The sequence below is a fragment of the Rhinopithecus bieti genome, unplaced genomic scaffold (genome assembly GCF_001698545.2).
Source record: "Rhinopithecus bieti isolate Rb0 unplaced genomic scaffold, ASM169854v2 scaffold_4602, whole genome shotgun sequence".
NCBI classification, from domain to species: domain Eukaryota; kingdom Metazoa; phylum Chordata; class Mammalia; order Primates; family Cercopithecidae; genus Rhinopithecus; species Rhinopithecus bieti.
The window spans coordinates 312,563-335,088 of NW_016804401.1; the positions used below are offsets into that span (position 1 = coordinate 312,563).

At 46.4% G+C, this 22,526-nt stretch overlaps 1 protein-coding gene across 1 annotated transcript; it reads left to right on the forward strand.

The window, feature by feature from the left end:
• Positions 1 to 728: 728 nt before the first annotated feature.
• LOC108526874 (adhesion G-protein coupled receptor D1-like) lies at positions 729 to 20,441 on the forward strand. The gene is made up of 6 exons (XM_017867848.1): positions 729 to 1,359; positions 1,452 to 1,488; positions 13,780 to 13,863; positions 16,407 to 16,502; positions 18,911 to 19,033; positions 20,299 to 20,441. Exons 1-6 carry the CDS (start codon positions 1,294 to 1,296, stop codon positions 20,439 to 20,441), a joined length of 549 nt encoding a protein of 182 aa, XP_017723337.1. The 5' UTR covers positions 729 to 1,293.
• The last annotated feature ends 2,085 nt before the right edge of the window (positions 20,442 to 22,526 follow it).

The window sequence follows — 22,526 nt, forward strand, 5'->3', positions numbered from 1 at the left end:
GGAACTATTAACCCTCATTTTGCAGATGAGGAATTTGAAAACAAAGAGAGATTAAGTAGTTTGCCTAGAAGCACAGCTGGTGAATGCTGGAGAAACTATGAAGCGTAAGTATTACTTAAATCACATAGCAAATATCGCTGTGATTGCAATGATAGGGTGTGTGTCTCTGTGTGTACACGTGTATTTGGAATACATCGGATAAACTTTGGTCTTGGGTAAACTGAGGCATGTCTGGCGAAGGGGCTCTTTTCTATCACACTGAGAACATCCTCCTGGTGCTGGGGTGGGGCGGATATGCAGTATGGTATAATTGAGCAGCGTACCTTGTAATTAATTCTGTAGCTTTCACTGACGTCTGAAAGGATTAAAGAGAAAAATGTGGTAAACACTTAATAGGGAGGGCACAGTGGGTGTGCTGGTTTTTCTTTTCCATCCCTCTATCAACTTCATTCTTTCTCAGAGGCAAACAAGACTCAGATCTAAACAGAGTTTATGGTTTGTTTTGCATTTTGCATTTATTAATATTTATGCTGACTTCGAGGGTGCTGACCAGAAGGCATCAGTAACACACACACAGCCCATGTCTGTCTGGTTTGATTCTGAGCCTGAGATCCTGAAAATATTTCAGTTGTTGTTAAGAGGCTGGAGTTAGGACCCAGGAAGGACACAGCAGTGGGGATATAAATAGAGAAGGAGAACAGAACAAGGTTTGAGGAGAGAGACTTACATCACTCACTCCCTCTCCACCCAGAGAGCAGGACGGAGGTGTGAACTTGAGCCAGACCAGAAGGAGCTCCAGAGTGGCCGCAGGACAAGTCCGAGGAGCAGGCGGGTGCTCCAGGGAAAAACCACACACAAAACCTTCTTCGGAGAAAAGGGAAGCAGCAAACCTGACTGAGACAAACGGAGGCTTTTGAAATAAAAAGAAAACACCGCAGGACGAACAGCCTCCCGTCCCAGGCGCAGGTCGCAGTCACAGTGGTGACCTGGGATTGCTTTCCCGGGACTGTGAGTCGGGTTTGGGTTTCTCCTCCCTGCATTCCACAGCTGCTCTGGTCATCGCAGCGTGTTTATTGATCACTGAAGAATCTCAAGTTTTGAGACAAGGAAGAAACACCCATTAGATCTCCAAAACAGCTGCGTTTCACAAACTTTAAGGAGACAGAACTTTTTTTTTTCTCCCTGGAACCTGTGAAAATGTCCCTTTTCCAAGGAAGTGAAGGTTAAGAGGTCCCGTTCTCACAGACCCTCAGGAATTTCACTTGGCTCTGAGCTTTGACCTCCCAGAAAGCCATGGCAAAGCTGCTGCGGCTGTGCTGCTGGTACTCCCGCCTGCTGCTATTTTATTACAACTTTCAGGTAATGTCCCCAAGTGGCCAGGATGGAGACGGGCTCGGTTTCTCCGGAGGCTTTCCCTGAGCGTCTCTCACACTGTGGTCTTTTGTGTGCAGGTGCGTGGCGTCTACTCCAGATCGCAGGACCATCCAGGTAAGAGTGTGTCCTTCTCACTCTGAGCACCGCCCTCCCCTCCCTGCCTAGTGTGGTATCCCAGGAACAGCCCACTTGTTCATCTCTGAGGCATCAGCGAATGGCCCTTGCTGGGCTCCTGGTCCCCGACCTCGCTGCCCCACCACACGCTCTGACCCTGGGCTACCCCTCACCGGCCGAGCGGTGGACGGAGAAGCGGTTCTGGGCCCCTTGAGCTGGGTCATATGAAATGTTGTGATTCAGGAAATATGATCTCCTTCACTTGAATGCCTTGTCTGTCTTGTCTTGTCTTTTCTTTTCTTTTCTTTTCTTTTCCTTTTCTTCCTCCTTCCTTCCTTCCTTCCTTCCTTCCTTCCTTCCTTCCTTCCTTCCCTTCCCTTCCTTCTTCCTTCCTTCCTTCTTTCTCTTTCTCTCTCTCTCTTTCTTTCTCTTCCTTCTTCCTTCCCTTTTTTTTTTCGAGATGGAGTCTTGCTCTGTTAACCCAGCGCTGGGAGGGCCCCAACCTCTGCCTCCCAGGTTCAAGCAATCCCTGCCTGAGCCTGCGCCGAAGTACCTGGATCAACAGGTGTGCACACACCACGCCAGCTATTTTTTTTTTTGTAATTTAGTAGAACAGGGTCACCATGTGCCACGCGGTTCGACCCCTGATCAGGTGATCCGCCCTTGGCCTCCCAGAGTGCTGGGATTACAGACCATGAGCCCACCACCCCATCACATGGCTTCAGGGCCAGTGTCACTGGGGGCACTTGGAGCTCTGCCCCATAAGCAGGGTCTTTGGGACCTCGTCCAGCCTCAGGTGACTGACCCAAGCTGAGCCTGGAGCAGCCCATGAGTGGGACTCAGGACAGAGGGCCACTCTGCCTGGCCCCAAGCCACAATTCCTTGGCCATTGCACACCCAGACAGAAGCAATCAAAGGTATGGGGCTTCTCCCCGGAGGACAGGGAGGCACACGCCTTTGCTGTTAAGAGTGTAGGCACATGTCCGGTCAGCCAGGGGCAGAGATGGGAAGACGAGGGTTTCTGGGAGTGGCGGTCAGTCACGGCTGTTGCTGCCTGCTGGAAGTTTGCAGAGATGGAAGAAGACCCTCTAGTCCTGGAATACCCCGCGGAAGCCTGTCGTTGAGCACAGCCGCGCCTCACCCCACCCAGGATGTTTGCTGGGCACCTCCCCTGAGCACTATTGTATGGCCCTGCCGTGTCCTGAGGAAACCCAGCCTTTTTAAAAAGATTAATTTTATTTTTATTTTTTCAGACAAAGTCCACTCGGTCACCCAGGCTGGCATTGAGTGTGAGATCTCAGTCTCGAGCTCACTGCACCTCTGCCTCCCCGGTTCAAGCAATTCCTTGTGCCTCAGCCTTCCCAAGCAGCTGGGATACAGGCCCATGCCACCATGCCTGGCTAAATTTTGTAATTTTAGTCGACAACAAGGTTTGCCATGTTGGCCAGGCTGGCTTGAACTTCCAACCCTCGGGTGATCCCACACTCGTCCCTCTCCAAAGTGTTGGGATGACAGATGTGAGCACTGCGCCTGGCCTGGGAACCAGCCTGTTAACAACCTGCCACAAATGGGCTCAGGCCAGCGCTGTGGGCAGATCCCAGGCGATGTCCAGACCTCCAGGGAGAAGCCCCTTTCCAGGGGGGTCCTGGGTGGAGCACCAAGGAGTCGCTGGGGTCTAGGCCAAGCTTGCCCTCCAGCCTCGTCTCCTTTCCGCTGCCCGGCAGCCCCAAGCCGATGTTCCAGGTCATCGACACCTCGCCACCACCTCCATTCGCCAACTCGGGGGGGGGGGATGCCGCCACTCTCATTCCGTCCTCACGCGTAAGGAGCTCCTTTTAAAAAGGCTGGAAGCCTGTGAGTTTCCACATGTCCACCTTCCTCAGCCAACTCACGAATGAAGGAAACAAGGGGCTCCGGTGGCTTGGGAATGACAAACACACGCAGCGCGCATAAAGCGAGACGTATCCGCCCCTGGACGCCTCACCGAATGCAGGGCCCCTGCCTTGGCTGGGCTCCGGTACGGGAGAAGGACTGAAAAGGAGGGGAAGGTAGCCCCTCGAACTGCAGGGCCGGTCAGCAGAGGCTGCGCACCCAGTCCCTGCCTGCAAGCAGGTGGTCCCTGGAGGCCCCAGCATGCCTCGCGTGCGCTCAAGTGTTGAGGAAAGCATGTGGGTACTCCCCAGACCTTCTGCTTTATGATACAGAGCCCACACACATCCCACACCTGCACATGGTCCACATGCCTCCATGCCACATGTCTACATGTGTCAACATATGCCCACACCACACCAAACACAAACACACACATCCTACATATGTTGACGACATATGCCACCACACACACACACATACCCGATGGTCTACCATGGTGCAACCATATGGCCCGCATGTCCACGCACATCAACTCCACATCCATACACATCAGACATGTTGACACAATGCATACACATAAAGCATCCCACACATCTACATCGTCAACACGTGCCACAATCATCCACACGAGAGTCCACACACTCACATGTGTAGACACACAATGCACAATATACACATCCCATGCCACACACCCACACCCACATGTGCCAGTGCTTGTTCCGACATGTCAATCCAACATACAAATGTATTTACACATGTTTCACACATTATCCACAACCCATAGCCACGTGTCTACCCACATGACCAACATCACAGTCACAGAACCACACACATCCACATCATCCACCACTCCATAACATTTCTACACCACCAATGCATACATACACATGTGCACACATTCACACAAGTCCATGTGTCTACACACATCTGCACATGCTCACACATGTCCACACACATGCACATACATATACACATACCCACACACGCACACCCCACACACATGTCCACACACACTCATATGCATGCACGGGTGTCCACACACGCTTTCCACACATGTGCACACACATGCACACACATGCACCCTCACACATTCACACACATCCACACACGTGCACACCCATTTACACAGCTCACACATCCACACATGCACACCTATGTATACACATGTACACACACCTGCACTTGCATTCTTGACTCTAAACTTGAAGGAGCAGTTTGAACTCAGTCTTTGTTCCATATAGAACCTTTGTTCTTCCAACTCTGGATTTAGGGTAGAAATCAATGTTTCCTGATCAAGGCGCTGTGTTAGAGAAACAATGGCCGTGCTGATGATGGTAGAAAGGGATGGAAGGGCGTGGTGATCCGGAGTCTGGGTGGGAAAGCACGTTGAAGGCGACCAAGCCTCCTGAGCTCTTGAAACCGAAAGATTTCTCTCTCCTCAGCTTTCCAGGTTCTGGCAGTCCCTCTCTTTCTCCTCATCCTCCCTTGTCCTCCTCTCACTGCAAAATGTTTTTGACCTTTTCCTTTTTCTCTTCCTTCCTCCTTCCTTCCTTTTTAGAATAATGGTGAAGGTGGACACATTTGCTTAATGCTTAGGTGTCCTCTATGAACACAACAGCCTGCTGCCTGCCTTCCTTCCCTTCCTTCTCTCCCCTTCCTCCTCACTGTTCCCCTCCTCCTCCCCCTCTTCCCCTTCTCCTGCCTTCTCTCTCACTTTCCTGTCTTTTTCTTTTTTCCATTTTCCTCCCCTCCTTCCCTGTCTCCCTCCATCCTATCCAATCCTTTCTTTTTTTTTTTGAGACAGACTCTTGCTGTGTCGCCCAGGCTGGAGTGCAGTGGCACGATCTCAGCTCATTGCAACCTCTGTCCCCTGGGTTCCAGTGATTTTCCTGCCTCAGTCTCCTGAGTAGCTGGGACTACAGGCACCAGCCACCAAACCTGGCTAATTTTTGTATTTTTAGTAGAGACGGGGTTTCACCATGTTGGCCAGGCTGGTCTCAAACTCCTGACCTCAGGTGATCCACCTGCCTCAGCCTCCCACAGTGCTGGGATTACAGGTATGAGCCACCGCACCTGGCCCAGTCCTCTCTTTTTGTCTTCTCTTCCCACATCTCAGACTCGGTTCACCCCATTTCCTGCTGAAAAGCCCATCCCTGGCTGTCTGTGTGAACCAGAATCTAGGGGCCTCCTTCATGTTCCAGCTTCCATCCCTGAGGCTCGCCTGCCCCCGGGGAGCCCTGGTAGAGGAAACCTGGCCCTGGCGTGTCTCCTCAGCAGTGCTCATGACGGGCCCGGGCGCCCCAGACGCACCAACAGAAACAACCTGTTTCCATCGCGAGAGAACAGCTCCGTAATGTGTAGTATTTCATTCTAAAGGGTGCTCAACAGCTCTGAAAACCGGCCAGTGTGTCTGCACGTTGGGCCTTTCGAAACACTGATTTCACATCATCCTCGCAAGAGCCCTGTGGTGGTGTCATGCCTCGCACCGCAGGTGGAGAAGTGTGTCTTTCAGACAGACCAAGCGATTTGCTCAAGGTCACAGGGCTCAGAAGACACAGTATGAAGCCCAAGAAGCTCACAGCGTGAGGGGAGTTAGGGGAGACAGACGCAGACAGAGATTCTTGGAAAACAGCAGCCGCGTGGTCAGTACCGGGACACAGGTTCCCTCAGGTGCTAGGGGAGCCTTAAGGAGGAGTCCCCAGTATAGAGCAGAACCTGGTCTTCCAAGGCCAGCGTACTTTCCACCACAACCACACCAAACTGTATTATTTTGTTAAAGGTTCCCACAACTGTTAATCATTTCTTGTTTTCTCATTCTGGCACTCAGCACTGTGCCTTATGCATAGGAGGCATCCAATACGTATTTGTTGGGCTGGCACAGTGGCTCACGCCTGTAATCCCAGCACTTTGTAAGGCTGAGCCAGGAGGATCACTTGAGCCCAGGAGTTCAAGACCAGCCTGAGCAACAGAGACCCCACCTTTATAAAAAATAAACATTGGCCGGGTGCGGTGGCTCAAGCCTGTAATCTCAGCACTTTGGGAGGCCGAGACGGGCAGATCACGAGGTCAGGAGATCGAGACCATCCTGGCTAACACGGTGAAACCCCATCTCTACTAAAAAAATACAAAATCTAGCCGGGCGAGGTGGCAGGCGCCTGTAGTCCCAGCTACTCCGGAGGCTGAGGCAGGAGAATGGTGTAAACCCGGGAGGCGGAGCTTGCAGTGAGCTGAGATCCGGCCACTGCACACCAGCCCTGGCGACAGAGCGAGACTCTGTCTCAAAAAAAAAAAATAAACATTTAGCTGAGCATGGTGGTGCATGCCTGGAGTACCAGCTACTTGGGAGGCTGAGGTGGGAGGATCCCTTGAGTCCAGAAGTTTGAGGCTGCAGTGAACTGTGATCACACCATTGCACTCCAGCCTTGGTGACAGAGTGAGACCCTGTCTCAAAAAATATCTGTATATTTATTGACTTGTCTATGCACAGTCACTGAAGATTTGCTAGTCATCTGGTAAACCACATCAATAAAGCCAGCCAACCAGCATGCATTTGCCTCACGGGTGGCTGCGTTGGCTTGTATCACCTGGTTTGCCTGTCTACACTGGCAGAGGTAGCCAGATATTTGCCAGATCTTTATGTCTAAGATGTAGAGAGGTATTTCATTTTGTAAGTAATTGCCAAACAACTTGAAATCATTTTAAGCCTTTGCATACTCTGTGCTTATCTGTGACCGGAGATTGTCATTCTGGAGGAATTATAGAATGCGGTAGTTGAGGGGCCGTAGGGACTATTGAGCCACCTTCCCACTTTACAGGGAAGCCGGGAGGTAGGTTTGGAGAGGGAAATCCAGGGTTGGCAGCGTCCGGGCCCCTCCCTGCATCTGGAAGCTTTTCCAGGACCCCAGGCTGCCCGATTTCTTGCCTCTGTTCCCCAGGGACAGCCTTATGAAGCTGTGATGGTTGATTAATCTGAATCCATAAATGCCACTGGCCAATAAATTGCAGGCCATTCTTAAAAAGTTTATAAGCATGCCATTGTATAGATGACATTTGTAATGAGGAAAAGGGAACTTAAAACAAACCCAAAGCCTGTCATTACCCAGCAGTGTCCTGGTCCTGGGGCACACGGCACAGCTGGCTCCAGCCGTCTCCAGAGTTTGGGGCGGTTCACTTCACCCGCTCTATTTAGGGGTCTGGGAGGCCAAGCAGATAATTACAGTAATTATCATTCCTTAGATCTCCATCCTGCCGTAGAGTTTATAAAGAATGGTCGGAACCGCTAGGCCATGGCGGAAACTTCATTCTTCATCTTCATGGTATTTATAATAGAATTTTAAAAAACAACATTATATCCAGTTGAAGAAATGGAAATTTGGCAAATAGAGATTTTCTAAATACTAGAATTATATAAATAATTATAGTCTATATTTATTTATTTATTTTTGCATTTTATCATTCATTCTGCCTGTATAGTTAGTTTTAAGTTGCTAATATTAAAATCTGGGAGATTTCAAATGCAAAAATCTCTCTCTGTCTCTCTGTCTCTGTCTGTCTCTCTCTCACACACACACACACACACACACCCCTCCTGGGCCCCTTGTCTTAGACATGGGGGATACAATGTAAATAGAACATTCAAGGAACAGAGTCTGATTTGGAGACAACACACAAATATAGTAACAAAAAAATCCCAAACAATAGTGAATGCCATGAGAAAACCAAATAAGGACCTGAAAGAAAGAGCGGATGGTGGTGACGACAAAGACGTGGCATGAGGGGAGGGTCCTGTGAACTGAGACCTGAATCATAGAATCAGCTACACAAAATGTGGGGAACAGCCTTCCAGGCAGTGGGAACAGCAGGCAAAGTTGTGCAGGAAAAATGAGCTCCACGTGTTGGAGGCCAAGGAGGATGGAGCCACGAAGGCCAGCCCGACCATCGGCAGGGGCCGGCGCTCCGTGTGGTATAGATTCCAGCTGGACCAAGTCAGTGCAACACTGAAGATTATTCCCCTACAGGAAACCAAGGGATAAAGGTTTCCCTGGACTCAGACAAGCAATAAGTAACAGGGAAGGGAGAAGAATAGGGAAATCTGGAAGAAAAATGGAAAAGGAAAAATTAAAGGTTGTATTAACTTGTTTTGAGTATTAATACTCTGTTTCTCATCTCTCTCTTATGTCTGTGACACACACACACACACACACCCCAAACTCAATAAAACATTGCATATGGATGATAAATTAATTCTGAAGAACTGGGGTGATGTGGGCTTGAATATACCCCTTTCTCTCTCTGCCCTTCTCTCTTTCTCTCTCTCTCCCCCACCTCCCCACCCCGTTCTTTCTCTTCCTCCTCACCCTCCCATTTTCTCTCTCTGGCTCTGTCCCCTGCTATTTGTTTTCCAGGCTGGGGATGTTTTGGAGTCCTCAAATGGGCCATGGTTTTGCTTGGCTGGCTGACCTGCCTAAGAAGACGTTTAGTCTTTAGAAGAGTTTGGTGAAAATCAAGGTGGTTGCAGAGCCAGGTGGTCTCACGCCACCTTCTCGATGGGAAGGTGCCATAGAGCGACTTTTTCCCAAAAGAATGGGACTTTCTTGCTCTGATGAAACTTGTAGAACTACAAGTTATTTTACTCCTTGAGTTGGAAAAGGAACCTATGGGCTGAGTTCAGCCCATCCCATTAGCACCACACAATGTTTTATTTAAAAAAAAATACGAACATTAAAATGTTGGTAAATTTTACTTTAAAAAAAATCTGGATTTCTGACTCCACTTTAAAATAAGGAAGACCTGACAATCCTGGGCAAACCTTCCTGCAGAGCCGCAATGCTTCGGCATCAGGAGGCACCACTTAATTTAGACAGAGCACAGTTTTCCGCGCCACCTCAGCCTCTCCTGCCCTATGACTCTGGTGGTACCAGCTGATGGTTTCCAGCATCTGCTCTGATGAGTCTGGACTGTGCCTTCCAGCTTGTTAACTACCTTGGATGCCATCCCTGGACGCTGTCCAGTCACTTCTCAGGACTCGCTGGCCCCTGCGGGTGTTACAGCTTGCAGCCCCTTCATTGCTTGTTTGCAGTCAGTGTTGCTAGTTGCAAAACATCTGTGGCAACTGAGGTGTTGTACACTTGTCTGAAGTGCAGTGGTGTGGAGAGAAGGCAGTGTTCTGGCCTCAGTCCCCCTCTTCTCATCACTGGCCGCCTATGAACCCTGGCTGACTTTGGGGTGAACGAGACACCATCACTTTACTCTGTTAGCCTTTCTGCCAGGACTGATTGTGACCATTTGTAAATGGAAAGAATAGGAAGGACTTTATCATGCACAGGGTTATTTTATAAAGATGAGGATTCTGAAGACACATCTGTTCTTTGTATAACAGATGTTATTTCCTTTTACAATTTTTTTTTCCCGGATGACTGGAATAACAAGTCAATGAGGTTTTGTCCTCTTCAAAATGAATATCCTAGATTTTAGGGGAAAAGAAAAGCACAGTAGGAATGAAAATGATTATTTTTGATTTTTGCATTTCAGATTCTTTGTATTGGATTACAATAGTAGAACTATCCTCACTGGAAATCAGCTGAAGTCAGGCCTTATTTTCTAACATGCTACTTCATTTAACTAGGGCTATTTTATTTAGAGAGTAACAAGACCGTTAAGTTATTGTTTAGGTACTCCTCTTTAGCTCATATTACAGAGTTAACTTTGTTCTTGGCTTACATTTTGAACTTGTGTACATAAAACTGGAGGGAGAGATGCAAATTGAAAAGTGGAACCAATGAACGGGACATGTGTGGATGTTTGGCAACCTGTGGACAAAAATTCAGATATTAGATGGGGTGTATCAGTTCTTATCTGAAAATGGTGGTATGCTCCTAACTACCTATGACACTTCAGTTGTGAAAGCAAGCCTTAAAATATTTCTAAAGGAATACAGATTGAAAAATTCAAATAGAACAGAAAGATAATGCAACATGAATCTTCTTCTTACACCTTGCACTCAGTTTTTCGACTTCTTCACTCCCAAAGCACCAGTATTGGTTTCTGTATGTATCCAGACATCTCTCTCTTCTTCTCTCTCCTCTTCTCTTCTCCATGCCTGCCCTGAACCAACTATATTTTACACAAATAGCTCATAGTACACACATTTTTATCACCTTAATTTTTTAAAACTAGACAATATCAGTGAAAGAACACGCTATCTCAGTGCATTGATGAACCTTAGTTTCGTCCCAGCTGTATTCCAGTCCAGAGTGTAGATGTGCCATATTTATTTAGCCAGCTCTCTGTAGATGAGCATTTAGGCTGTTCTCAGGTTTCGGATACTATTAAAAAATTCTGCAACAAACAAGCCTTGCACAGAGGTCTTTGATCATATGTATGAGTGTATCTCTAGAATAAATTCCTAGGGGTGGAATTACTAGATCAAAGGGAATGTATACTTAAAATTGGGATAGATATTGCCAAATTACCCTTCAGAAGGGGTGTACCGATTTGAACTCCCATCAAAAATGTGGTGGAAGTTGCCAGCTTAGGATAGCTAACTTAATGCTCGCCAGTCTGATAGGTGAACTCTGATAAGCTCATTGTTGTTTAATATACTTTTAAAACTTATGAGCAAGGTTGGGCATCATTTGATATATTTATACATAATTTTTATTTCTTTTCATTGAGCTATTTGATTATCTCCTTTGCCTCAATATTCAGTTGGTTCTTTTAATAGTAGGAGTTTTACCAATATAATCATTTAATACCTCTAAAAAGAAATCAGTACCCTTCTGTAATATGGATTATATAAACAACACTCTTTGGTTTGATTTTGCTTGATGGTTTTTTTTCTGCACAGAAATTCAGAAAAGGTATGTTGTCAAATGTATAGCCTGTTTTCTGCGGAAGCTTTTGTGTTTTATTTTATTACATGGAATTTTTGATCTATCTGGAAATTGTTCTGGTATAAAGAGTGAGGTTGGGATCTTAATTTTTTCCAGGTGGTGAACTGGTTTCCAATGCCTTTGTTGAATAATATTTCTCCTCTAATTTAAAAGACCAGCTTTGGGGCCAGGCGTTGTTGGCTCACGCCCGTAATCCCAGCATTTTGGGAGGCCGAGGCAGGTGGATCATCTGACGTCAGGAGTTTGAGACCAGCCTGGCCAACATGGTGAAACCTTGTCTCTACTAAAAATACAAACATTAGCCGGGCGTGGTGGTGGGCACCTGTAATCCCAGCTACTCGGGAGGCTGAGGCAGGAGAATCACTTGAACCCGGGAGGCAGAGGTTGCAGTGAGCCGAGATCACACCACTGCACTACAGCCTGGGCGACAACAGTGAAACTCCCCCTCAAAAAATAAATAAGTAAATAAAAAATAAAGGACCACCTTTATCACAGACTAAATTTCCGTATGTGCGTAGGCATCTTTGCGGATTTTTCTTCCGCTGAACTGTGTATCCGTGTGTCGCCATGAGCCATCTTCATGGCTGTAGTTTTATGCTGTGCCTTGTCATTGTGAATGTGAATCTTCTCTCTTTATCCTCTTCTGTTTCTTCTCCAGATTTTCTTGCTTATTTTTTATATGAACTCCATAATCATATATCTCCCCCACAGAAATTCTCTCAGCATTTTCACAACAGATTTCCTAATACGCATAAAGGATAGTTGATGACATTGAGTCGGCTTTTCCAGTGGGTTGAATCCTTCATGTATTCAAGGGTTCTTTCATATCCCTCAGAATTATTATTTTTTGCTTTCTTCATGAAAATCTTGTACAATACTTATTCTTGTGTTCATAAATATTTTCTTTTTGTTGGCTGCACTTATGAGAACTTTTCTTCTTTTTTTTGTAGCATTATTGTTGGAATACAGAAAGGCAATTGACATTTGTATATTAAATTTGTACAAGCCTCCTTGCTAAATTCTTTTATTGTTTGTAATAGTGTTTCGCTTATGAAATTCTTTTCTTATTTGTAATAATTTTCCACTTTGGTTATCAGGCATACATCATTTGAAAATAATGATCTTATTATCTCCTCTTTAAAATTTTTTTTTTTGAGACGGAGTCTCACTCTGTCACCCAGGCTGGAGTGCAGTGGCACGATCTCGGCTCACTGCAAGCTCTGCCTCCCGGGTTCACACCATTCTTCTGCCTCAGCCTCCCAAGTAGCTGGGACTACAGGCACCCGCCGCCACGCCTGGCTAATTTTTTGCATTTTTAGTAGAGACGGGGTTTCACCGTGTTAGCCAGGATGGTCTTGATCTCCTGACCTCGTGATTTGCCCGCCTGGGCCTCCCAAAGTGCTGGGATTACAGGCGTGAGCCACCGCACCCGGCTTTTTTTTTTTTTTAAACAACGAATAACATAAAGATTATTAGTTGGTACTTTTCTATGATCTAGCAGTCATCTGGGGCAGCTGATTATTGTCCAGTCATCTAAACCATTATTTCCACTTCTGGGAATGCATCCTGGAGACTGATCCCAGAGAAGACTAAAATTGTTTCCATAAAGCTGCTCATATCAGTGCCACCTGTACGAGTAAGGATGGACGCTATTGATTGTCCATTAGCAGAAGAATGGTGACACCTGTTATGGGGCAGCCACTCAAGAGAATGTGACCCAAAGTCAAATTATGAGGGCTAGATAGAAACCAAGAAATAATTCAGAGAGCATGCAGAGAGAAGACCAGAATAGAAAATAACACACCTGCATCGAGTTATGTTTACTCCAAGTACAAGGATCATGAAGGAAATTTCAAACTCAGTAATGCTTAGTCTGGAGGAAGCATAGAGGGAAAATGGAATGACCAGGACTAAATTGAGAAAGGCTTACTCTGCGAGTGTTGCGTCTACAACGACCTGGCGGTGTGATTTTGTGCAAGACTTTCAGTTCTTGTCTTTTCGAATAGGCAAAGAATTCAATTATCTTACAGATTATTGTTAGCATGAAATGAGGAAGTGTTTGTTGAGGACCTCAGTGCCTGGCAGACCATTCATGTTAGTTTTCTCCTCTTTTAAAATGGTTTTACCCTTATTTTTTTCTATAGTGTGATTGCATTAGATATTAACTCTAAAACAATAATAAATAACAGCAGGATATGGAACATTCTTATCTTTTCCTGACATGAATGGGCAAGCTTCTAGTGTGTCACCAGTAAGCGCAGTGGCTTCTGTTTTCATGCAACAAGAGGCATCTATTCCTATTTACCCTGTTTTGTCCAGTTAAGGAGCTATTTACCAGCTTCTAATTTAAGAGTTTCTTTTTCTAACCAAGAGTGTGTATTGAATGTTATTAAATACGCTTTCAGTATCTCCTATAGCCATGGTGATCCTTTTACTCTTCCCCCATAATGCGTATGCCAAGCGGTTCTTACCCTTTAGTTCTTTCCTCCCTAATGATGATTTAAAACTTTTATTCTTTTTCCCCAAGGATTTCAGGTCTTGGCGTCTGCTTCCCATTACTGGCCACTGGAGAATGTGGATGGGATCCATGAACTTCAGGATACAACTGGAGGTACAGACACAGGTGCTGAGAGCAGCTGTGGGCCCAGGAAACCCAGGGCCGCTGGGGAACATGGGTGCTGAGAGTGGCTGTGGGCATGGGAAACTCAGGGCCATTGGGAGACATGGGTGCTGAGAGCGACTGTGGGCCGGGGAAACCCAGGGCCATCAGGAGATGCAGGTGCTGAGAGTGGCTGACCTGGGAAACCCAGGGCCACTGAGGGACATGGGTGCTGAGAGCGACTGTGGGCCGGGGAAACCCAGGGCCATCAGGAGAACAGATGTGGACAGAATCTGCTTTGAAGCCAGGGTGATAGAGATGAACAAATACTTGTGTAACTTCCCATAATAATTATTTCAAAGCTTTTTACTTTTTGTAGAGATGGGGTCTCGCGACGTTGCCAGGTTGGTCTCAAGCTCCTGGCCTCAGCAATCCTCTGGCCTTGGCCTCCCAAAGTGCTGGAATTACAGGCGTGAGCCACTGTGCCAGGCCACAAAGTATTTTACTAGAATTTTTATAGAGACAGCTATTACATATTGAATGGCAGAATTTCTGATTCAAAATATGATTAAAATGTGCATTTTCCCCAACAACCTTGAAACAGAAGCTGGCCTGAGGATGCCCCTATATGCAAGTCCAGGTGTCTATTTTCTAGGTTGAATGGACTGGCGTCATCTGCACGCTGGCCACAGCAGGGGCCTATCTGAAGCACATGTCAAAGGCCCACTGAGACCAGCTCACGTGTTTGAAGGGCCTGTGCTTCATTCAGCAAATGCATCCCCATCTACCAACCAGCTTCTCCACACACCAGCTCCATTGGAAAAGATTAAGCATCACCTAAGATGTTTCCAATGAGACCCAATTCCAAATAGTCTCTGTTTTGAGTTAATTCAGACATTTGTTGGTAAGAGAAACCTCACACCTTCCGGGGTATTTTTTTTTTCCTCTTTCTAATAAGGACTTTTTAAAAACCATAAGCTTTATATGACTTAGGATGGTTTTCCATTTTATTTTTATTTACTGATTGCTCTTGTTCATGTCAGATGGCTGATGTGTGCGGCGAGGGTTTACCATACAGCAATCCTAGCATGTGCTTTGGTCGTCCCTGTTCTGGTTCTGTGGGAGGCATTTTATTTTTAAAACCAGGTATTGCCGGTGACTGTGCTTTCCACATTGGCACACTAGCGTTTTCCTTACTCCTATGATTTAATGTGTTGCTGGACATTACTGCTGAAGCTTCTGAAATGCTTCCTTAAAATTTGCACACTGAGAACCATCAGTGCTGCCTCTGCTGCTGGTGTTCTCAGAGTGAGGTGCAGTTGAGCACGCACTCCGTGAAGGGCACCTGCGTGGGTGCCACACGCTGCCTGCCCAGCATCGCTCTCATCCACCTGCCTATAGGGCAGCAATATGGTCACATTTGGAAACCACCCTGGAGCCAGATGTCTTCTGCAAACGCTTGGCCTGGCAGGGCAGAGAAAGCCCCTGTGTAAGTTTGTTTCCTGACTGGTTCGGGTTCAAACAAACCACGTTCCCTTGTTTGGCCTCTAGTTTTCTTTTTTGAAGGCCTTTATTTTAAAGCGGTGGAAAGGGGGTCATTTCATCAAGAGGAGATGTCTTCTTGAAACAGTTCACTGTTCCAGGACCCAGCAATGAAAATGCCAGGAGTTTTTTCAAACAAGAGCTTGAATAACTATCAGTGCCTTTCTCTCCTCACCCCTATACCTGAACTCACTGTGGTGGCTTAAAGCAGTTACTCTTGGTACTTTGAAACCTTTACCTATGAAAAATTCTTCTCTTAAGGTGATACAATTACAGATACAGTTACACACTGGCTGCATTTTGTTCCCTGAATGTACTGACTTCCAGTAAAGCCCTAATATATCCGTGTTTGTCCTGGAGCACTGCACTGTGGAAGGTTTCTCTGCACTTCCCTGCTGGATGCATTCTCTAGGTTGTAATGCGATGCTGGCATATTTCAATTTGATTACAGGCTTCTTAAGGGAAAAAAGAAAAGAGTAGACCCTATCAGCACATTTAGCTGCTGGGGACAGGCGAATGGCTTTGGCAAGCCTTTGGAGGACGTGCAGCTTTGTCGTTTGTTGCCGAATTCTCCGTCGTTTTGTCCATTTGTCATCATCTCACGCAGTTGTTTTCATGCAGAGTGTGTGTCTCATCGGTTCTTGTGACATCATAACCATTCATCCTTTTGTTGAGCCTGTGTTATAAGTGGCCAAGTTCAGTTTTATGTCTCTCAACTAAGTGTCCGCATAGGGGTTGAAGCTGGAAAATTAGAACTATCACACGTGGCCAAATTCAGCAGCCATCACGCCCTGGCGTGTGAGCTGAGTGGGGTCATTGGAGTGGCCGAGCTGCTGACCAAAGTAAACAAGGGTGGTGGAGGCCGGGAGATGTGAGGTCCGAAGAGAAAGTCCAGGGTGCTCTTGGATCAAAGAGCCCCTCCTGCTGCCTGCTGCAGGTTGAGAGATATGTTGGTCCCATTTGTCTTTGTCTCACTCACTCGCTGTGCTTTTTGTTTTTGTTGTCTCACCCAGCGTCCCGAACCCACCAGCTCACTGTGCTTCCTTCCCGTAATGCTACCTTTGTGTATTCCAATGACTCTGCCTACTCAAATCTCTCTGCAACCGTAGGTGAGCATTTATGTACTTTTGTTCTTCGTTCTGTCAAGTTTGGATCTACGATGAATTCTGAGGCCAATTCTGTTTGGTGGTATCTGAATTCACTATGTCCTGGCTAGCAAGTGAGCAAATGTCCCAGTCAAGAGAGCAGATCCAAGGTGTTAAAAAATAACCACTAGGGTTAAGTCTAAAGGAAGATTGCAACACATTAGAACAGGGGTCCCCAGTCCCTGTTACCAATCTGTGACACTGGCACCAATCTGTAGCCTGTTAGGAACTGGGCTGCACAGCAGGAGGTGAGTGGTGGGTGAGTGAGTGAAGCTCCATCTGTATTTACAGCCGCTCCCCATCGCTTGCGTTACTGCCCGAGCTCCACCTCCTGTCAGATCAGCGGCAGCATTAGATTCTCTTGGGAGCACAAACCCTACTGTGAACTGCACCTGCGAGGGATCTAGGCTGCACGCTCCTTATGAGAATCTAATGCCTGATGATCTGTCACTGTCTCCCATCACCCCCAGAGGGGACTGTCTAGTTGCAGGAAAATAAGCTCAGGGCTTCCCCTGATTCTACATGATGGTGAGTTGCGTAATTATTTCATTACATATTACAATATAATAATAATAGAAATAAAGTGCACAATAGATGTAATGCACTTGAATCATCCTGAAACCATCCTCTCCAACCCGTCCATGGAAAAAGTGTCTTCCATGAAACTGGTCCCTGGTGCCAAAAATGCTGGGGACGACTGCACTAGAAGGTATATACGTTCTTTCAGGTTCCCAGGATCTTCTAAGCCAGCTGCTTGTTTTCAGAACAAAACAGACACAAGATGAGACCTTTTCTAAACATAGAGATTGTTTGGATTTTTCAATGAATTGTCTTCTTTGGAGGAGGAAAGCAGGCCATTTTGACGGAAAATTAAAGTTAATTTAAAAATACCTCATCAAACATTTGATTTCTTATAAACATTAAAATCAGCCTTTCGTCCGTAGCTGGACTTTAAAAAAATCGTTAGAAGCTGTTTGTGAAACATATACCCACGAGAATCATGGCTAAATTATTTTCTTATTTGATAACCTCCAGCACCTACATGGCTCAACGTGAAGCTCAAAGCAAAAGGGGTAATAGCAACTGAGGCATTTATTAGATCAACATAGTAGCCAGTTCTGACCCTGTCGATCTTACCCTGTGATCCTTTTCAACACAGAAACTGTCTGCTCTTTCAACTGTAAGGTGATTAGCTTCCAAAATTAATGTTGCCAGTCAAGCAGTCTGACTTAGGGGTTTATACAGCCTGGCTCAATTATGCAACCACTAGTGATCCATTTAACCTTGCAATACATAGGTCTCCATCAGCAAAAATGAGATAAAATTTAAAAATGAGTTTAAAACCAGTAAGGAAAAACACGGAGGTCCCTTGAATTGGTTATCCATGTGACAACGGAGCTGGGAAACCCGAGCTGGGGTTGGGGTCAGGACCGCAGACCCTGTTAGCTCTCCCGTGTGTCTTCAGCTGGGCTGACGGCTGCCAGGGGCTCAGACATTCTCCCCAGCCCATGTGGTAGCAAAGATCTGTGAGTGACTGTGACCCCAGTTAACAATAAATGCCTACTCCTGATTTTTATAGTCTTCACTTACCTATTCTGTAAACCATTTACCCCACACCTTCACCATCAGATCCCCTGGCCATGGGAACGGGACACAACAGGATGATCGGACGGGGCAGTGACCCTCGGGATTTGTGGCCAGCTGGGCTTGTCACCTGCAGGTTCTCCTGGGACTATGCAAAATGTTACTTGGGGTTTTCCTCCTAGTGCCTGAAAATGGGTTCTGCTAAAATCCCAAATCTACCTGTCCAGGTTCAGGGGATTTCAATTAAAACTCAAAAGGAGAAGGAGTTCAGCTATAGTTCCATGTTCACACTTGCACTGAAATGTTCCACTTGGAATGCTCAGCATGAGGACGGGAGTGGGGAGGACTCGAAAAGCAGGTAGGCACAGTCAAAGTCCAGGACAGGAGGCTGTCGCCACACCACGCTTGGTAACCCATCTGTTGGCAAATATCACAATTATCACATCACCATACGATACGATATGCAATATGAAATCTATATGCAAAGGTCTGTATGCATTTGTATATAATACCTGCATATTATGTACAAATATATTAATAATATTTAATGTTAAATTTTTACCTGACACATACACATAACTTATTTACAATTTAATTACTAATAATTTAAATATTACTGATGCTGTGAATATTCATATTATAGAATAATATATGTTATAAATATATAATTAGAAAGATCCATAATACTGCATACTTACACATAAGTTATTTGTAGGTCTGACACACATCTTCAGACTTTTAATCTCGGGAGGTTATTAACATATGATGTTGTCATTTTTCTTCCTTAGATATTGTGGAAGGGAAGGTCAACAAAGGCATTTACCTGAAAGAGGAAAAGGGAGTCACGCTTCTCTATTATGGCAGGTACAACAGCTCCTGCATTAGCAAGCCAGAGCAGTGTGGCCCTGAAGGTGAGTAGCTGATCCCTGCGGCGTCTTTGTCATGCATTTCATTATCAGGGAGCACCTGCTCCTCTGGCGACTGGCAGATGTGAACCTGAGGTTCTCATCAGTGGCAGAATGCGTGAGAATGTCAATGACGGATTGGACGGCAGGGGAGGGAGGAATACAGGCAAGGAGGTTACTAAGCAGAGACTTGTCCTGGTGGCTGGAAGTTGTAACACCCTCTTACAGAGATGTGAGATCAAAATACTTAATCTTGTAAAGGAGGGGGAAAAAAACCTTCCTATAAAACGGATACAGCAATGTCACCGTGGGGACTGGACAGGGCCGCGGCGTTTCTGGGAAGGAAATTGATGGCATGGCACCTGCGGTGTGATTTCTGGCTCTGGGATGTTGACAGTGAGCGGGCAGGGCATACCCTCGAACACTCGTGCCTGGTTTTGGTTCTTTCACATTCATCGAGAGGGGCTGGGCCGTGGCTCCACCTGTCCTGGCGAGCGGTCACAGGCCTGTGGCTAACGTCATGCCATGGACAGAGCAGAGATGCAAAAGAAACACCGGAAATCGACTTGCTTTCGTTTGCTTTTACTGTGTGAAGTGTAACCTGCTCTCTCATATCTAGGCTTCAGGCAAGGCACGTCTGGACCACATTGCAAATTTTCTGGGAAATTGTTCTCTGCCATCCAAACCAGCTTGGAGCCTTCAAGTTCCTTTCTCCTAGGCAAAAAGAAAATGATGATTTCTAGGGAGGAACAAAGCTGACTGCAGGCCTCGTATGAAGCTCTGAGGTATTTAGGACATCAGATGGCCTTCTGTGATGAGTTCATTGTACATGATTGTAGGACAGTGTGGACTATGTTCCAGTAAAAATAAACAACAGCTTAGCAAGGCAAAAACATGTGGGAGGATACATCTCGGGCTTTGTGGAAACCAGAATTTTGAGCAATGGTTATGAGGCCCAAAACCACGGTCAGGTTTACAAACTCATAGTTTGAGCTGTCCCTGGGTTCAAACAGCTCCATAAACATCCCAGACTTATTTGTTTTTACAAAGTGAAAAACAACCATGGGCTCGGCCTGGGCTCAGTGGCAGGGCGAGGAGGACAGGAGAGTCATATGTGCTCCTTCCTTTCGTTGGATTCGGGAAGGGCGGGCATCTCTGCAGTGGCTGTTTCTGGGTTTCTAGGGAACGGCTCTCGTGAGGCCTGATGCAGACGCAGACGCAGAGGGTAGGTGGGGCATTTCTCATCGTGCCCCCCCGGGTCTTGAGTTCAGCTTCAGAAGGTGACTGGGCCACGAGCCTGCACGAGGGCCATGGCGTGCCTTTCCGGCTTTCCTCGGCCCTGTCCTTGGCTCAGGTGGATCCTCCTGGGGCCCTGATGAGCTTGTACTTTTGTGTGCGGGAGAAAAAGCCATGAATGGGGAAGACCTGCCCAGCATTTTCCAAATTAAAGTCCCTGTAGCAGGAGGCAGAGAAGGCCTTCTCAGGGGCACTTGGGGCAACTACAACAAAATTAATGGTTTTGTTTTATTTTAATATAATGGGTGCATCAGAAATGAATTTTCATATATATTATTTAAGAGGAAATTTCAGTAAGCACCGAGCTTTAAAAGTGGGTAGATTTAAAGGAAAATATTCCCTAATAATCATAATTCAGGTGGTATTCAGATCTGATAAAAATTGTGAATGATTGGAACGTGGGAAGCATTGATTTAGCCTTTTCAGATGTGTTGAGTGAGTCCTCCACACTTACTGGTGTGGGCAGAAGCTTATAACCTGTTATTCTTATAACAAAAAACAACATTTAAATAGAGAAATGCTCTCCAGTCCCTGCCTAACAGGCCCACTGCTTTTATATTTCTTATTTCCAAATCCTGATGTGGTCTCTGTTCATATTTTCAGCTGATTTTTTAACAAATTATGTTTTAGGGGACAGGGTTGATGCTGAGAAACATGGCTGTCCCCCAAGGGCACCTAATGGAAGGCAGAGGTCCCTGCTGCGGCCCTGCTCCAGACTCCTGCTCTGGGCCCTCCCTCCACCCCTGCTTCTGCCAGAGCCTCTCTGCTGCTTGTCTGCCTGCCTTCATTCTCGGAGCTACTGTGGGTCCTGTCTCTTGGCAAATGGTGCCTTCTGGGGACATTTTCTTAAAGTCACTTGCTGCGAATGGGGGAAGCTTTGGAGGACATTGGAGAGAAAAAGGCTGTTTGGATCTCTGCCCATTCTTGAATGTTAAGGTTAGAAAACACAGTCTGTTCCTTCAATACTCAGGATTCTCTCTTTCAACTCCCCTGACCAGGGAGCACACAGGTGGGGAAACTGAAAAGAGGAAGAGGCACTTGCTGGAATGTCCCAGCGCCTTCTTTCACCTACCTGGAGACCTTGACGGCTCAGCTCGAGGGTAACCTTCACAGGGATGAGCTGCGGTCCGGGTGAGGTCCTCTGTCTCACACCCTCGTTGTTCCCCCAACATTTCTTCCCGGAACTTGCACCACTGATGATGGCCTGTCACTTCCGTCTCCCTTACTTGGTCTTCAGCTCAGTGAGGACGAGGACTGAGTCTGTCTTGGCCACTGATGAGTTCTCAGTGCCCGGCACACCATAGATACTGCAGTGAGATGCATCTCCATCCAGGCTTTGCTGTACCTTCACATGAATACTGAGCAAGGGCCATTCACGACTCCTAGAGAAGTCATTTCTCCAACATCGAACCCACAGTCAATACTGACTACACTCAAGCACGTTGCTAGGAGGTGGATCTCATGTGACGTTTCTGACCATAATACAATAAAGTTAAATGAAAGGAAACTGATTGCACAAAATCCAAAAAAGGTCATTTTCCATCTCCAGCCTCAAGGTGCAAATTATTAGGTAATTCTTCCTTGCTGACTCTCATTTCTACCTCTGATTTATTGCTATGTCAGTTAAGAGAATGTTATTTGATATGACAAGTAAAAGCACGGACAACAGCAGAAAAAGAAGCCCATTCCATTGTTGGACTCCTCTGACTTTTAGTGTGTTATTTCTGATATTGGGCTAAATTCTGTCTTGAGTAACTTCCGCCCATTGCTTCTAGTTCCAGCTCTACTGTGAATGGCTTTGGCAGCTCCTGGGAAAGGCGGCCTCCCTGATTAGCCCCTCAGCTTCACCTTCCTCCTTCTGTGAATATTTCCTTCACTTTTCCCTCACATGTATTAAGAACTTCTTCTGCTTATAAACCCCAGGGAGGCCACTGAGGTCCCAAAGCAGCAGCTGGAGCATCTCCGCATGGCCACTTCCATCTTCTCAGCTTTGAGCTGGCTTTTCCCCCCTTTGCATCTGTTTCCTAAATTTAAAAAGCTGTCGACAATATGCTAAAACACTTGCAGGTGGAGTTTTAGGCTAGAAATTTCCAGAGGGGCCTGGAGGACACAGGCCTGGCAGGGATCCAGCTACTCTCTTCCTCAGATGATCCGGGGTCAGGGGACTCGGAGGCCTGTGGAGCAGGCGATCCTCAGAGAAGAA